The 14,274-nt window shown below is 43.1% G+C and overlaps 1 protein-coding gene across 3 annotated transcripts in view; it reads left to right on the top strand.

Annotated features, from left to right (window-relative positions):
* WIPF1 (WAS/WASL interacting protein family member 1) overlaps positions 1-11,115 on the top strand; it is a 124,404-nt gene extending 113,289 nt beyond the window's left edge. For all 3 annotated transcript variants that reach the window (XM_055122864.1, XM_055122866.1, XM_055122865.1), the window contains exons 6-8: positions 4,171-4,383; positions 6,659-6,772; positions 8,160-11,115. In XM_055122864.1, coding sequence (XP_054978839.1) covers positions 4,171-4,383; positions 6,659-6,772; positions 8,160-8,215 — 383 coding nt within the window. In that variant the 3' untranslated portion in view covers positions 8,216-11,115. The remainder of the gene's footprint in view (positions 1-4,170; positions 4,384-6,658; positions 6,773-8,159) is intronic.
* The last annotated feature ends 3,159 nt before the right edge of the window (positions 11,116-14,274 follow it).

The following is a 14,274-nucleotide window of genomic DNA, read 5'->3' as shown; positions in this document are numbered from 1 at the left end:
ACTTTTGGTTGGCCACATGTTGCTACGAGTGACCCCAGGATCTCAGGCACCCAAATATTCAAAGCCTTCCTGCTGTTCTGTGGATGGAAGAACCTGCTGGCCCTGAGCAGGGCGCCTTTGCCTCTGTCCATCTAGCTGGATCCAGGGGTGGGAATCTGGACTGTGAGAACTCTCCCCTGAAAATGGCGTGGGAGTGCTATAATGAGCCTGTCTGTTTCAGAGTGATAATTCATACACTCAGCAGAGGCCTCTGTGTTTTAGATTTTAACCTTATCATACCAGATGTCTGGAAATGGGCAATTGTTTTAAGACAAGTGAATTGGCTTTCATCCTGTGACCCTAAGAATCGAATGAGCAGAACTCTTTTAACCAGTGGTTTTCAGTTACCCGTCCACAGATGGGGCAAGGTGGGGATGGGGGTGCTGGAGGTTGGGGGGCTGTCCAGGCTGCAGAAATTTCTTGCTGATCCTGGAAAGTTGGGGCTGTTTTCTGGACAGTGGTTTTCTATTCTGGGGGGTGGAGGACAGTGGTTTTCAACTACCAGTCAGCAATTGTGAAAAAGGTTGAAAACCACTGCTTGTATTTATTCATTATTTTAGTTTGGGAGGACATACTCAGAGGTGCTTAGGGCTTACTCTTGGTTCTGTGCTCAGGAATCATTCCCATGTTGAGACCATATGTGGTCCCAGAGGAGCAAACCCATTGTTCGAACCCATTGCTTTTAAATCAAAGTTCTCAAACCTGATCACATACTGGAATCATCTGGGTGGTTGTTTCTGTTTGTTACAATAGTGTTGATGTTTCTGCTTTCGGCTGACATTGTGACTGTACCATACCTGCCAGCATGATGCCCAGTTACTGTACAGAAGTCCCTCTACTCCACCCCACTCTTCCCACTGGGTGACTTTTGAAAATCAGGGATGACCAGGTTCCTTTCCCAACATTTATGCTGCCATTGGCTTGCATTGCAGATGGGGTGCAAGGATATTCAGAAGCTCCCCAGTGATTATAATTTAAAGTAATATAGAGAACCACCCCAGAGCACTCTGCCATGGATAGTTGGCACAAACAGGAAAGCTGTTGGTCTATTCAGTCCTATTCCTGGACATAGCAGCATCTCATTGGAATTTTTTAATGAATAAATGGGAACAGCTCATCAGATGAATAAAATGCAACATTTGTTTTTTTTTCAAACTTATTCGGTTTTCTCGGTCTGCCTTAAGTCTCCAAAGTGGTTGAAGAACTGTTCGCATGTTTCTACCAAATGAATGAATCAGCAAATTCAGCTTTTCCCCAAATCGTATAGGCAGAGACATAAGATTTTACATTTATTGTTTAATTGATGCTTTATGCCATGCTTATTTATTATAGAAAAGTATGCCCTAGAAAAGTATAAATACCCAGGAAAGATCATTGATAACATTTTTCAGTCTTTTGAAATATACATGTATACACACATTTGTACAAAAGCAACATTACTATATATTTTCTATGGTAATTTGTGGTTCTTGTAATGCTACCTCATTAAGTTTTTTAAATATTTATAATATATATGTATATATATATTGCTTTTTGGATCACATCTGGCAATGCACAGGGGTTATTCCTGGCTCTGCACTCGGGAATTACTCCTGGCGGTGCTCAGGGGACCATATGGGATGCTGAGAACTGAACCCAGGCCGGCCGTGTGCAAGGCAAACACCCTACCCGCTGTGCTCTCGCTCCAGCCCCCATTAACAGTTTTTGATGTGATATTCTCCTAGAAGCTGACATTCTTTTGGTTTGGGGGCCTCCGAAGAGGTGTTCAAGCGGCCTCAAAGTACCACCAGCAATTTCTCAGCTAGCTGAATCATCCATTCAATGCAAGGGCCTGTGGATGCAATGCAGTTCTAGGGTTACCTCTATGCGTCCAGGCAGTGCTTGGAGCTCTTGGTGGTGCTCTGGACTTCCTGGTGCAGGGTACTGAACCCAAATGCCTAGCATGTGTTCTAACTTCTGTACTATCTCTTGACCCCTAGAAGCTGAGTTTTAATGGCCAAATAATATTCTGTCCTACCAAGGTCCCTTGATTTATGTATTCCCTCACTTGGTCATAAGAGCCATCTCAGATTTTTGCTGTTGCTTATGTGCAAGGTATATATTTTATAGCTAAATATTTATACACATCTCTATGTGTTTCCTTTGGATGAATCCCTGGAAAAGGAATTTCTCAACCAATAGGTATACAGTTATAAGCTATGAGTCATAGGTACCACATATCAACTTCTAGGAAATTTCCACCTATTCTCACTCCCACAGGGAGCAGAGGTAGTCAGAAGCATCTGTGCTTTGAGACATGACTTGACTTCATTGTTATGAATCAGTTCCTGACGCTGATGCTCCTTAACCCCCTGGTTTGGGCCTCCTACCCACCAATATCTTTTGACCACTGCTTCTGTCCTTCCCTCTTTCAATGCTATTACAAAAATGTAGCAAGACAAGTGTATATAGAGGTTTTTCCTCTTTCCTCTATGTAATAACAGTCAGTAAATGACCATTTTTTATTGCTATGCCGCCAAAAAGAGAAACCTCTTCTCTTTTTATCAGACTTGCCTACATTTAGAGAAGATTGGAGAATTAGGGGGGGAAATGATCAACTCAATCATGTCTCCCAGTCTCTTTTTAGAAGTCTTATTTCCCTTTAGTCACAGTTGTGGGGTGGTGGTACCAAGGAGGTGAAATCCATAGAGCGTAGAGGTCCTTGTCCCCACAGTCAGTGTACTCCTGTTGACTGGGTTTCCAGTAATAACACTCAAAGGGCTACTGAATAAACCTTCCAGTAAGGAACAGACACTGGCAACTCCAGGGAAACCAGCCAGAACTCAGCACCTCCGCTCCATTGGAGTCTGAGCCCTTTGTTCCAGGCAGGGATCACTGCAGTATGCAGCTTGTACTCCTTTAAAATGCCAGCATCTGGGCCACCCAGAGAGATAGACAGGGGTAAGGCCTTTGTCTTGCATCCCTCCAACCCTTAAATCTCTGACACCACATATTCTCCTGCACGTATTACCAGGAGCGACCCTTGAACCCCAAGCCAGGAATAGCTCCCCACCACCCCTTGCTCCAGCACTGCTGGGTGTGATCCCTATAACAAAATAAATTCAGCATCTTGCAAATGGAGCTCTTTGATGAAGAGCAGGAAGAGCTACTAACATTATCTTTATTTTCAGGGGGGACATCATGTCCCCCTCCCTTATTTTTCTTTTTTTAATTTATTCATGAACCAAATCACCTCTGCCTGGGGACAAACAATCATACATATGCTTTCAAAAAGCATATGTATGATCCATAGTGAATATAAAAGTTAATGAAAACCTGAAAAAAAATAGTTTTGTTCTGTATTCTTTGAAAAATAAATTTATTTTAAATTATATCCTAGGACCTGAAAACTCTTGTTCTAATACTGCAGATTTTTAAAAAGTGATTTCAATTCTTTCTGTAGGACATTTCTTTTCCTTTTGACTCATTCTTTCTGTGGGAAGGGGGCCCTGACTCATTTTGTAGACAGGAAATCAAGCCCACAGGCCGCTGCAAGCAGACACAGTGAGAAACTGTCAGCCCTTCTCAGCCCGCCTCCCCAAAGAGGAAGAATTAGGAGGAAACTCCTACTAGCCTCACATTGGCTTTCTGGATGCCACTTCTGCCTGGAAACATGGGTTTCACAAAAGCATCATTGTGGAATTCGCAAGAAGACCACACTTTTAAAGAAACTAGTGCTTCCAGAGACTCAGAATAATTTTTTGGCAATCTTTAAAAAAAAAATTCCTTTGAAAAACAGCATTGACGTAACAGATCATGTCACAGTCATAGTTCAATAGTCACGTATTTCAGAATCATAAAATATTTTTGGAAGCATATAGTGGTTAGCACGAGCAGGTTCTCAGCCTCTCTTCTTCATCCTCAGTCCTAATTCAGAGACCAAACAGCCAGTGAGCTTTTTCACAGATGTGCTCCTCTCTGTGCTCATTTCACAGGTGTTCAAGTCCACACCTGCTTCTCTGGGCTGATGTGCACCTGCTCATTGCTCAGCATGATCTCCCAAAAAGTCTCCACCACATCTCCATGTTTTTTTGTGACAGGCAGGTGGAGTACAAGGCATGGCACTAAATATTGTCTTTCCTTTCACTCCAGGCCCTCTTCCTCCACCTCCTCCAATAAACAGAAATGGCAGTGCCTCCCGAGCCCTGCCTGCCACCCCCCAGTTGCCATCCAGGAGTGTAGTAGATGGTCCCCGAAGTGGGCCCAGGCCACCTCTGCCTCCTGACAGGCCTGGCACTGGGGTGCCTCCACCACCTCCACCATCAACATCAATTCGAAATGGCTTTCAAGACTCTTCATGTGAAGGTAAGAAATGGTCCCAGCTCCTTGGAAACATTGGCAGGCCAGAGAGCAGCCAGAGTGTGTGTGTGTGTGTGTGTGTGTGTGTGTGTGTGTGTGTGTGTGTGTAGTGTGTGATTGCATTTACATTTCTCATTTGTTAAACCTTCACTATTACCTCACAGAACCGCGTGATCCATATAACCATTGACAGCGTCCACCTCAATTTCAGTCTAAAGTGACAGTTCCCACTTCTTCCATTCCCCAGAAACAGCAGAGTAAATATAGGCCTCGTTTTCTTCTGAGTTTCACTGTTTGAGTTTTTTTTCTTCTAGCTTTATTTAAATATCATGGTTTTTACAAAGTTGTTCATAAAACAGTTGTTTGGTGCATTCAGTGTTCCAACACCAGTTTCAACATCATTGTCCCCTCCACCATTATCCCCAGTTTCCCACCTACCCCACAAGCTTGTCCCCTTGGCAGACATAAAGCAATTTACTTTAAAATTGCTTGTTGCAACAGAATAGTAAGTGGAATTAACAAGATAGTTCAGTAAAACAAAAATTGTGAGAATTGTTATATCTCACAATGGTGTTATTAAGTCATTGTCTGAGGATTTATTGAGCTGTTTGATGCTTGTTGAGCCATCTGCATAATTGTTTTTGTTTACTGACCTTAGTGAGCTTTTGTGCTACTTTCCCATCTGGTTTGCTGTGCTCTTATTGGGCTGTCATTTTTGTGGAATTTGGAGGTGTTCCACAACCGCATATGTGGCCACACGCTCCTAGCACTCTAGGGCCTGTGGAACTGGGATAATTCTCAGTCCACCCCTATCCTGAGAAGGCCTCAGAGTTTTCAGCCTGAAGACTGGTCTATCTGTGACTTTCACTGGCTTGGAATCTCTTCTGAGATTAGTCATGAAGCTGTGAAGCTGGACCATTTGCTGTTGGAGTCTCATTTGATGAATTGGCCAGTGATTGCAGAATTCTTTGAGGAGTTATGTTTGTCACTGGCTGCTCTTCATTTACTTTACTTCATTTACTCCACTGTTCTAAAAAGTTTTCTTGGAGCCTTGGCCATAGAGGCAGACGGGGAAGGGGAGGAGGGGTGATGGGAAGGAAACTGGGAACACTGGTGCTGGGAAGTGTACAATGGTGGAGGGATGGGTGTTGGAACACTGTGTGACTTAAACCTAATCATGAGCAGCTTTGTAAGAGTCTATCTCAAGTGATTCAATTAAAAAGTAAAATAAAATAAAATTAAAAATTTGGGGGGTGGTCAGAGCAATAATACAGCTAATAGGGCACTTGCCTTGTACTTCGCTAACCCAGGTTCTATCCCCTGAACCCCTTATGGTCCCCCAAGTCCTCCAGGAGTTATTCCTGAATGTAGAGTCAGGAGTAAGCTCTTAGCACCACTGGTATGGCCCCAAAACAAAAATAAATAAAATCTCTGGAGCCAAAGAAATAGTACAGTGGGTAAGATGCTTGTGTTGCACACAGCCAACCCAGTTTCAATTCCCAGAATCCCATATGGTTTCCCGAGCCCTCCAGGAGTTATCCCTGTGCATAGAACTAGGAGTAAGTCCTGAACACAGCTGGGTGTGGCCCCCAGACAAGCAAACAGAAAAAAACAAATCAAGGGCTAAAACAATAGTACAGGGCTGAACCAGGTTTGATCTCTGGAATCCCATATAGCACCCCCCCCAAGCCAGCCAAGAGTAAGTCCTGAACTCTGCTGGGTGTAGCCCCCAAAACAAACATAAAAACACCCCTCATTTTAGCAGCCCATATTGTTTGGATTGGAGAGATAGTATAGCAGGTGGGGCACACGGCCAACCCAGGTTCAATCCCAGCATTGCTTATGGTTCCTGAGCACTGCCAGGAGTAACTCCTGAGCACTGCTGGGTGTGGCCCCAAAACAAAAATAAATTAATGAGGTTTGCTTTGAGTGGGGCATAATAGCTAGAAAATAACTATCCTCTCTCTTGCCACTGGAGGTCCCCATTATTGTCGGTCCACTGTGTGGAGAAAGTGCCCCAAACCTTAGCCTACAGTTTGAAGCAGGACTAGCTGTATCCTAGTCACTTGAAGGAGAATCCTGGGGTCTGTCTCAGGTTTGCCAGGCAGACTGTGTGTTTCATCCATGCGTAATCAAGGAGCTTTGGTGGCATAGCCAGCTTTGCTCTAAGGTTATAGCCATAAGATTAGACATGATCTCTTCTCTATTCTCTGGTCCATTCTATGCCTTTCGTGCCTCGAGTCTGTTGTCCCTGAAGCTCCTGTTTGTTTCTGTCCCTCAGATGAGTGGGAAAGCAGATTCTTCTTCCACCCGATTTCTGATTTGCCACCGCCAGAGCCTTATGTGCCAACAACTAAGAGTTATCCCAGTAAATTGGCAAGAACTGAAAGCCGGAGTGAGTATTTCTGCAGGGGCTCCTGGTGATCATATTTGAAAGGTCTGGGTGATCCAACTGAGGGTTCTATAGGAATCTTCCTGACTCTGGAGTAGAGATGAGAACTCTTCCTAGAATCCCCTAGATTCTAGCAAAGTTTCGATCCACCCACAGTGATGAAAAATCAGCTCTCACTGTATATGCTGATCTCTAGCTTCCATTTTCCCTGAATATAAGAAGCAATTGAGATATGTAAAAATCTAATTACTGCCGATACATGCTAACACTGAGGCAGATATTTCTCAGTTATATCCAGCATATTTTCTGTCAAGTTTTGAATACCATATCATTCATATGAAAGTATTGAAGTGTTTTTTCCAATAGACCATGTTTTCTAGTTGAACTTGTCTATAAAGAAAATACTTGCAAAAAAAGATTGCAACTGATTTATAATGAAAAGAGCCTGGAAGATGGCTTAGTGCTTTAAAATTCTTGACCACAAAAGCAAAGCAAGTGCAAATCAAACTCTTGTGCTACCCACAAGTGTAAAAGGGATCCTCACAGTTCTGCTCTGAAGGATTGCTGGCAAGACCGGGCTTTGAAGATGACTTGGTGGCTTAGAGAGTGCCCGGGACAAGTGTAAAGTCCTAAACTTAATCCCTAACACCTTGCTTGCAGCCAGTGTGGCCATGCAGTGTGGCCTGATTACCTCGTGGTGGTCCACTGTGAGGGAAAATAATAATTTTTAAAAAGAAAAAGAATGACTAAGAAAGATGTTTAAACTAATGCCTGTCCAAGATGATCTTAGACACCCCATAGAGGTTCCTGACAAGGGAAAATTTAGAAGAAGCATGCCTTTGAAAAAACGTTCAGACTCTATGATCTTATTTGGAGAAAGAAAAAAAGGGGACTATTGATAACGTAGAAATCAGGGCTAGAAAGATAGTACAGTTGAATGTCCCTGAGATCACTAGGAGCAATTCTTGAGCACTGTCAGGAGATTCCCTGCACACAGAGCCAGGCAGGAATAAGCCCTGAACACCACCAGAAGTATACACTCAAAAAAAAAAAAAGCCAAACTTTTGGTTCATATCCCTGAGTGGTGCAGGCATGGCTAATTTCCTTGTATTTGCTCAGTGACATATGCAATTATTTAAACTTCATTTTGTGCAGATTCTGGGGTAGGAGGGGATGGGCCCACCTCCTTTTCCTGTTGTTTGTTCCAGCCTCCCCTGCCTCCCTCTCTCCTTTACATTTGTCCTCTCACCCACACATGCCATTTACCACGTTGGCCCAAGAAGGGGGTGGGGGCAGGGGCAGTTGTGAGCACCTTGGCAACCATCCTTGAGTTTCTATGTTGAGAACATCATTTTCTAACCAAAATTTATATTTGCCTATTTTTCCCAAGGTGGATCCAACCGAAGAGAAAGGGGTGCCCCGCCCCTTCCTCCCATCCCCAGGTGATCTTTGCCTCTTCTTCTCCGCCGGAACCCGGAGGCAACTTCTGTTGTTGCCCTCTAGGAGTCGCACACCTTGTCTTCACTTGTCCCCAGCAGACTGGCTGCCAGGAAGAAGGGAGGGTGATGTGGCAGCACGCACGTGCGCTATGGAATCCAGTTAAGAAGTGCACCTAGCTTTTATGTTGTGTATATCCGCAAAGCTATCGCTTGCTCAGCTGCAGCCCAGGATGTTGGCTGCATGGGGGTGGAGAGGCTTTTGTGAGCCGAAATGCCTCAGCTTCCCCACCCGCTAGATTCAAATGTCCACTGCTTATTTGCTACAGACTATAATGATTAAAGTCCCCGATGACTGTTTGGTTCCCCATGTCTTTTTTTTTTTTTTACCTTTCATTCCTTTTTTTTTTTTTTTTCTGTATATGCTTGGCTTTCCACCTGTTTCCATGAACCAGAGACCACCTAAGCAGGGTGCTGAGGCAGGGCTCACAGGAAACGTTCACAATTGCAGGACGACCCCCCTAACAAACAAAGGCAGTTTGAGACCAGCTGTAGGACAGAGCTGTCTAAAAAAAAAAATTGTGAGCCATATCGACGGTTTAAAAATCCTAGCAGCCACATTAAAAAGGGAAAAGAAATAGGTGAAATTAATATGTAGTAGATGTTGTCTTAAAGAGTACTGTTTTAACCTGTAATCACTATAGCAATTATTCATGAGGGGTTCTTTTTTTTTCCTCCTCTTATTTTTTTTTTGAGGATTCTAAGTCCTCAGAGCCCAGTGTGTAATGAACACTGAGAGGACTTGGTCACATTGCAAATGCTCAGCAGCCACATGTGGCCAGGGCTGCCCTATTGGACAGCACAGGTCTGAGACAGAGGCTAGCACCAATGCTGTTTGAAAAGAACAAGAGAGGCAAGAAGAGCTTCAGCAATTCAAGAGGAAAATAAGACTAGTTAGTATGCAGCACCTTAGCTGACAGACAGCTTGATCTATGATTTTACTCCCTTTTTCCTTCCCTCAATCTCCCTCTCTCCAAGTGTTGTTCCACAGGATGGAAACAGATCAGCTAGGGTTTTTATTCCACCCAAGACCTGAAGGGCTCCCAGCCTGAGCCAGGCACCTGCTGGCTCTGCCCTTGTCAGCTGGTCTCTGGTCTCCGAGGTGCACGTTTAAAGCAGCTGCTTTCTGCTCCCGCCTGGATGGCTCTTCAGGGAAGGGATGGGAGCTTATCTGTTCCCAGTGTTGGGGAGAAGCAATGTCTGGGAAAGACAGCAAATCTGAAACTGTAATGTAGAATGTCTTTGCTATGGATCTATGCAAACAAAGCTCTGCTAATAGACCAGAGAGAAGAGCAGCCTTGCCTTTTGAAATATGATTTTGTTTACAAAACTTTATTGGGACTTTTAAATCTAGCTGTAGAGTTGGAAAAAAATATTCCATTTAGATGTTTTATACAACAGATGATGTTTAAAACTACCGTGAGGCCTTCCCTCCATTCCGCCCCCGCCTTAAAAGCACCAACCACATACGTAAATCTAAAGTTTGTATCATGGGTTCAGCAGATCGTTCATGTATTACTAGGAAATGCTAACCAGAAATAAATCCAAAGAAAAATTGGAGAAAAACATTCCTATTTATAGAATAAGTCATTGTTTTATTTCTGTAAAAGCAAAAAGAACTTAGAGTTCAAATAAATGGAATGGCTAATAAATTATAAAGTGAAGTGACTGTTTTCAATAGATTGTATTTTTCTATCTTTCCTTGCCAAAGTCCTGGACTTAGAAATATTTTAGAGAACTTGGAGAGAAAGAATCCTTCTCTCTACCATTCATCTGTCTTTAATACCATCACTTGGGAAAGTAACTCTATTCAAACAGAAAAAAAGAAATATGAGGTGTAACAGTTTGACAGACCATTTCCAAAAAAATATTAAACCCTAATATTTTGGTATCAGTATTTTGGATTCTTTGGTCAAATAGCTCATTGAGAAACATCTCCATGGAAAAGCCATTTGACACACTGCAGAAAAGATGGCATTTAATCTTTCTGCTATATAGCAAAGTCAGACCCAACACAAGTGGGTCAGAAGTTTTTAAGGGGTGTTGTGAAAGGATCAGTTCCCCTATGTATCTCTACAACTTTGTAGGTACCATCATAAAGTTTGAAATATGGTCATAGCTCCCAATTGCCAGTTATTCAGGAGAGAGATGTTTTAGAATTTACTCAAAATATGCTTAAGTGAATATTTCATTAATAAATCATACACTCTGTGAAGGCTAGTAAGCTAATGGCATCCAAAACTTTAAATAAATTCTATTCTAAGATTGTCAGCTAAGGCAAATCACAAAGATGAGTATTTTTTCTACCATAAAATTTGAGCTCGCAAGTGTTTTTCTCATAAAATTTCAGATAAATGTATTCAACATGCAATACAGTATTTTAACATTCACATATCATTTTATATTGAAATGTATTACAGTATTAAAATTCAGTGTTTTATATTTATTTCACTGTGCATTTTATTTAGCAAACGCTGAAAAAAAGTTTAATCAAATGGTGCCTTACTTGTGATTTGAAAGAAATAAATCTTTTTTATGTGTAAGTAGAAGATAATTTGCATATTTGTAAAAACTTTTAGGCATTCGTATTTTAACTTGTACTATCAATTTTGTTATGTTAATAACAAGAATGTTTAAAGCATTCCAATTTTTTTTTTGAAATTAAGTTTTCCCTGGTTTTAGTCAGTAAAGGAAGAAAGACAGGTTTTTCATACCACTGCACTATGTAAACATGCACATTTTGGTATCTTCTGCCATGTGGGATAGTTTAAGTGGTGGGGTAGTGTCTACCCTAGAGAGCTCTGTCTTTGTAAGCTAGCCAGACAATAAATAAAAGCAGAATGATATGCATGTCAAATGGTGGCTTTTATTTAACATTGTCTATATAAACATGGGCTAGAGCGTTAGCAAAGCGGGTAGGGTGATTGCCTTGCACGAGGCCAACCCAGGTTTGATTCCTCCATCCCTCTTGAAGAGCCTAGCAAGTTACCAAGAGTATCCCACCCTCACGGCAAAGCCTGGAAAGATACCCGTGGCATATTCGATATGCCAAAAACAGTAACAACAAGTCTCACAATAGAGACATTACTGGTGCCCGCTCGAGCAAATCGATGGACAACGGGATAACAGTGCTACAGTGTGACAGTGCTATATAAATATAAACACAAAAGCAATCCTCTGCTTTCTGATCATCTGGTAAAGAACTCCCCTCCCCCCCCACACACAAAAGTAGAAAAAGGTCTACCTAAATATTCATTACATCTATTTTTCTAATTCCTTGGAGTTTTTTGAGCTGAAAAACAAAACTTAATCAAAATCTGTCTACTTGAGGCAGATGCTTCTGCTCCAGGTAAGAAAGACTGGGGAAGCAATGGAACATGGGATTACAGACACTGGCATTGTTTATTTTCTTTTTCAAGGCATTCAGTAACTGGCACCACCACTGGTATGAGACAAATAATGTATCACTGTATCACTGTCATCCCATTGTTCATCGATTTGCTCGAGCAGACACCAGTAACGTCTCCATTAGTCCCTGTCCCGTGCTAGTATAGCCCGATGGCATATTGGGGGTTCTTTCAGGATCAGGGCAATGAGGACTGTCATTGTTACTGCTTTTGGCATATTGAGTATGTCACAGGTAGCTTGCCAGGCTTTGTAGTGAGGGAGGGATACTCTTGGTAGCTTGCCGGTTTCTCCAAGAGGAACGAAGGCTTTGGGGACGGCCTCTAATCCCTTTACAGGTGTTCCCAGTCTACCGAATGTAAGCTTTTGGTCGACTGGCATGTGGTAGCGATCTGCACACTGACATCACGCACCTGCCTGTGTCTCTGAGCAACACCTGGGACATCTGTGGCCTTAAGTTAATTTCCTTGAGGTTGATGGAATGCCCCTGGAGGTTGTTGAGCAGCTGGCAGAGCAGGACCCTATCGTGGAGGGTCTGTGCCAGGTCGACTACCTGTGCCAAGTCCCAGGTCACTTAGTGGTTGGTTGACAGCACCCCACAGTGGATGAGTGACTGCATGCACTGCTGCCACAGTTCTATGTCTGACAACCAATGCCATTCTGTCCAAATCTTGCAAAACAGCCGGTGATGTCCATCAGGAATCAAGCGTAGAGTTCCAAGCCTGGCGTGTTGAGCCTCACGTTGTCTAAGGCAAGATAGTGGCCAGGTTCAGGAGAGCATGAGGGTTTCGGGTGGCATCGGTGCCATCTTGCCTCAAATCAAATATGGTGTGGTAATTATGGAAAATGAGTAGTGTCTTATGATGTGTCACATGGCCACAAAAGAAGTCGCACGGTTTAGGAATATGTTCACTCATATGTGAACCTTGGCCCAAACGTGTGGAAAGTGGCTTGGAGTGTGGCGGCAGTTACATACAAAGATGTATTCCCAGTTAACTGCAAGAAAACTGACAGAAGGAGAATTACTGGTGCACTTTTTGAGAAAGGGCCAGCAGCAAGGGGAATAAAATCCATATCAGGTAAAGCAAAGTCCCCTGGAGAGCAGGACATTCCTCAACCTTCAGTTAGGGCTTCCTTCCGAGGTGACCACTTGGCCCTCTCATCTTGTGGTGTGGGCTCCCATTTTCACAACTCTCACCTATGGCATTCCACCAACCCTTGGACTGTTCCCAGGGGTCCCCAGTTGAGAAACACTGCTTTAGACAAATGTCACTTGGGGTGTTGTTACCTGGGATTCACCACACAGGTCTGGAAAACAAAAGTTTCTTTTGCTTCAGCCATAGAAAAAAATGATTGAACTCTATTTGAAATCACAGAAATTAAGACAGGACAAACCTTAGAGACAGGACAACCTTAGAATTTATGGTCCCTGATGGAAGTCTCTGGAGAGTGGACAGGGTGGTGATAACATAGCCTTGCACAGTAGGTATAAATTAGGGACTTCTCTGGCCATGATTCAGGAAGCCTCTAGCACAATCCTCTGGTCTGCTGAATGGGTAAGGCAACAAACTTTATACTACTGATCGACAAGCATCGTGACTTTTCACTCACCCACAGATGATTCTTCCCTACACTAGCTAATGTCTGTTTCATGTATCTTCCATATTTGGTGAAAAGACCAAATGAAAGAGTTGTGAATCAGTGAATGGGCTTTGGAGGCAAACTTGCTCCTGTAAGCCACACATGGGTTGTTTCGGGTCTGTGAGTGCCTCAAAATGGTCCCAAAGATTCTGAGACAATTCTAGCAAAATATCTAGCCTGTATCAGGAATTCAAGAAAGGTTCATTCCATTTTCTCATCCTTTTGCCATCAAACTTTGGCCTCATTCATGAGGGACTTTTCAATGCATTCAAAGACGTCTGAGAAAATTTCAGAATTCTTAGGAATAAAGATCACATTGGGGGAGGAGGTCTGGAGCAATAGTACAGGGGGTAGTAATTTTGCCATGCACAAGACTGACCTGAGTTCGATTCCTGACACCCCTATGTGGTCCCCTGAGCTATTAGGAGTGATTCCTGAGTGCAGAGTTCAGAGTAAGCCCTGAACACAGATGGGTGTGGCCAAAAATTTTTTTTAATGTTGGCCTCATGGACTCAAATTAGAATGATTTCGTTCATTCTTCATTTCACCTAAGGTCTAATGAGCACCTTCAATGTCAACCCTCAATGAAACCAATGCCCCAGGGCCCATGTGGAGACAGCTCTGGTGTCAGGGGTGCATGTCCCTGTATGATCCCAGGAACACCACTGTTCCCTCCATCAGCACCCCTGGGCACAGCCATGGTGTCCCCAGCACCACCATACTGGGACAGCCACACATCACTGGCCTGAGGCCTGAACTATCTAATCCAGATAGCTGAGTATCCCTGGGAGTCATGAGGCCCTGAGCACTGATGGGAGGACTCCCCTAAAAAAAAAACAAAAAAACAACTAAAACCAATATTCCCTGCCACCATGAAAGCTACTCAGTGAAAACAACTTAGAGGAAGAGTCAAAGCCAGCAGACCTCTCTGCCAGATACACATGCACCTTCTGTCACCAGCAG

This window comes from Sorex araneus, chromosome X, assembly GCF_027595985.1.
Source record: "Sorex araneus isolate mSorAra2 chromosome X, mSorAra2.pri, whole genome shotgun sequence".
Taxonomy (NCBI): domain Eukaryota; kingdom Metazoa; phylum Chordata; class Mammalia; order Eulipotyphla; family Soricidae; genus Sorex; species Sorex araneus.
This window is presented reverse-complemented; position numbering and strand designations above follow the sequence as displayed.